Below are 3,794 nucleotides of genomic sequence, written 5' to 3' on the forward strand. Positions count from 1 at the left end.
GTTTTTAAATAGTTTTGTAATATGTAAAACTAGGTCAATACATGTTAATTTAGGTTTAAATACATTACCAAACACCGTATACATCCAACTAAAAAGACAACCAACATCAATTTAAAATTTAGTTATGCCAGATATGTCATTATTTAGTGATCCATCATATATAAAACTAGTAATTAATTTCATATATGTATAAAATTACTTTCTTTAAAATTGGAACCATCATACATCTTCATCTAAGAACAAATCATGACCATGATCACCGCATTGTCTTTTTCTTTTATGGTATGCACTTTTTCTTATCAATGTTCTATTACTTTACCTTTTCATTTCAATGTTATCCAATTCACATTCTCATTATATTTTATGTTATCTACATGCTTATCAAAAAAAGAATGATCCTATGTACATATTTTCATGGCTAATGGCAACAATTTCTGTGTAGGTTAATACGAGGAGTATCTATAAAATAGTTATGATTTTACTTTCAATAATCATGTTGCTTTCTGACATAACCCACTCAGTTATTTTAGAGTCTGGTGAAAATCATATAAAGTCAGCTACTTTTTTCTCTGAAAAATTTGAAGTGGGACCAGGAAAAATTGCAGTGAAGACATTACTAGATATTGACTTTCCAAGGGGTCACATTGGAGTCAAGAGTTTTGATGTTGAAGTAGTTGATGAAGTTGGTAATTCAGTACTTTTGTATGAAACTTACCTTCATCATTGGTTTGCTGTAAAATATATTGAAAACATTACCATGTCGCACTACATTAAACGATCTCACGACCTTCGCAATGGTATCGAATTTGAAAGAAATGATGGTGCATGCCAAGGTTTTTTGCTTCCACATTATTGGGGCTTGGGTGGAGAATCACGAGGAACACATTCAAATCTTCCAGATCCTTTTGTAGTTGAATTAGGTGATGCTCCAAAAATCGGGTTTAAAGAAAAATGGTTGTTTAGCATCATGGTTATTGATACACGTGGAACACATGATAGAAAAGGTTGTACAGAGTGTAGGTGTAAGTTTATGAATCTCCCAAAAGACTTTTACAATGTCACGACGGGCATTAATGGTCAATTGTTGTCTAGGAGTTATAAAGGAGGACTCTTTTGTTGTCAAGATAACGTACAATGCAAATTAAGAAATGGTTTTCGTGGCCCAACAAGAAAGCTTTCCCTAAGATACAAAATAAGGTGGGTTGATTGGGATGAACACCAAGTGCCTCTTAAGTTCTACATACTTGATTCAACTGATCGTGTAAGATCAAATGGTTCTACACCAATTCATGATTGTCAGGTACATGATTTATTCAATACATACTATACTTTACAAATTATAAGCAAACTTTTGAAACTAATTTATTTTCCAAACAAAAATATCAAGGTATTAATTGCGTTTTTCATCCGTGTGAGTAAAATAAATTCCTCAATTTGTTATAGGCAGAGTATACGATCCCGAGAAATCATGACAACGACTTCCCACATGTTAAGAAAGCAAACATCCCAATGACAAAAGGTGGTTATCTTATATATGGCACTGCTCATATGCACATCGGTGTTGTCAATGTTACTCTATATGGACAGGTAATATTTGATGTTTGTTGTTCCCATACAAGCAATATAATGTAGATAAACTTACCTTTAATTTTGCCTAATTCATATATTCATCAAGAATAAATTTTGTTGGTACTTATATATCTTTATAAGAAATTAAATATAGTTTATTGAATCATCTATATTTTTATGATTATGCTTAACTTAGGATGGAAGAGTTTTATGCACTTCAAATCCAAAATACAGAACTGGAAAAGAAGCAGGAAATGAAAAGGGTTACCTAATTGGAATGTCAGTTTGTTATCCAAAACTCGGGTCTCTCAAAATCGCAAATGGAGAAATTCTAACACTAGAATCCATATATGAAAACAAGTTTCGTACTGGAGCTATGGGGCATTTCTACATTTACTTGGCAAAACAAATACCAAACAAGTATTTGAAAGAAATTTGATGTGAAACTAATTACTTATCATTATGTAATGACTTATATAATTTGTAGTATAATTGGAATACATCAATACCAATTCTAGATCATCATCACTATGGGTATTAATGTTGTTTTAATTTTAATCCACTAATTGTGTTATGTTTTCATTATTGTGTTCTCTTAATGGGTTATATTGTAAGTATACAATATTTTTATGTTAATTGAGCTTATAAATTAAAAATAAATATTTGTGTGAACAAAGTGTCAATTTGAATCCAAAAGCTCTGTAGAGGTAATTGCGAAAAAGAAAAAAATAAAAAACTGGAAATGAATAAGTTTTCTCTTGTATTATGTAATACATCTATCTAGAAGTTCATATAATTAACTTTTGTAAAAGGGAAATCAAAATATCTAGGATGGTTATTTATATATATAAACTAACGTTAAATCTTGTGCATTTCTTGTATTTATTAGTAATAAATGTTTTAATAAATTCTATATCATTTTAAGAAATTAACTATCTTAATGCAACCTACTAATTTATGCTAATAATACACTAAAAAAAATGCAGCCTACTAATTTAGCTTATAATTTAAAAAATCTTGTGAACCATGTGCACATTTGAGTTCGACAACAATAAAAAGAATTGTGCAGAGTGAATTGCAAATCACACAAAAATGAACACGAAGAAAAAAATTCAAAATTGAAAAGGAAGAAATCATCAGCTTTTTTACACAAGTTAATTCTTTTTTCTTTATATTTGTCTAAACAAATACATTTTTTTTTGTTAGTTTAATACCCAATTTTGTCCCCACTTTGTTTCGGAAATCTCAAGTTAGTCCCTTTATAGAAATGTGAGTGCAATGGATCCTTACTTGTAATTATTTGACTCTAATGAGTCCCTTCCGTTAAATAGAAGGAAACGGAGTTAGTGGGCTGATGATGTGGCAGTTGTCTTTGGTGAGGTGTGAAGACGCAATTGTTTGCGTGCTTACGTGGTGTTAGGGTTCCCCATTTTCAAATTGGGTTTTATTAAAAATTGGGGATAAAAGGATTTGGGGGTGATTTGTTGGAGATTAGGGCATGTCCGTGTGCGAAAAAGAAGACAGAGGCAGGCAGTGATCGGCACATTGCCATGCTAATCTTGCAGGAAGAACTGAATGTCATGCTTTTGATGTCATTCAAGGGTTGGAAGATATGGCATCGGTGCAGGGATTTGCAGGTGCTTCTGAGGTGGACCATTGCCTTGAAAGTTCAGGTGTTATTAGGGAAATTTTTCATTTTGTTAACGAGGGTGAACCGGTTGTGTTTGCGCATCCTATTCCTCGGTTTCCAGTTGTGAAGAAACGGGTGCTTAATCCAAGCTTTTTGCAAAAAGGAGAAGAACCTCCCGGCGATCATATTCCTGCTTGGTTGCCTGCCTTCCCTGATCCACAAAACTATTCACAGTCACCAATGGTGAATGGAAGGGGTACAGAACCTCGTGCAGTAAAATTTGAGCAAGAAAGAGAGAATGGCAAGGGAGAGTGACCTGTGTTGAATTTGAAGCAGCAGATGGTCTCAAATATGTTTGACAAGTCTGCCTTGGACCCTGCAGACACTAAGGCAAAAAGAATAGCAGCAGAAGGTAACCCATTCCTTGCCGCTCCTTTGAAAATTGAGGACAAGGAAATTGTATCTGTTCCCCTTGCAGCCAAGGTTTTCAATGATGTGGTTCTCGATTATCCTGCTGTTGAAAATTTCGTTGAAAATGAACCAATTTCAGCTTTGGAGACATTTGCTCCAGTAATCTCCAACAAATCACCCCCAA

General features: G+C 33.3%; 1 protein-coding gene across 1 annotated transcript; it reads left to right on the forward strand.

Moving 5' to 3' along the window:
• The first annotated feature begins 493 nt into the window (after positions 1-493).
• On the forward strand, positions 494-3,514 carry LOC108346756 (uncharacterized). Its single transcript, XM_017585806.1, has 4 exons — positions 494-1,300; positions 1,444-1,587; positions 1,766-1,934; positions 3,135-3,514. Exons 1-4 carry the CDS (start codon positions 494-496, stop codon positions 3,512-3,514), a joined length of 1,500 nt encoding a protein of 499 aa, XP_017441295.1.
• Positions 3,515-3,794: the final 280 nt, after the last annotated feature.

Source organism: Vigna angularis, chromosome 9 (assembly GCF_016808095.1).
Source record: "Vigna angularis cultivar LongXiaoDou No.4 chromosome 9, ASM1680809v1, whole genome shotgun sequence".
NCBI lineage: Eukaryota > Viridiplantae > Streptophyta > Magnoliopsida > Fabales > Fabaceae > Vigna > Vigna angularis.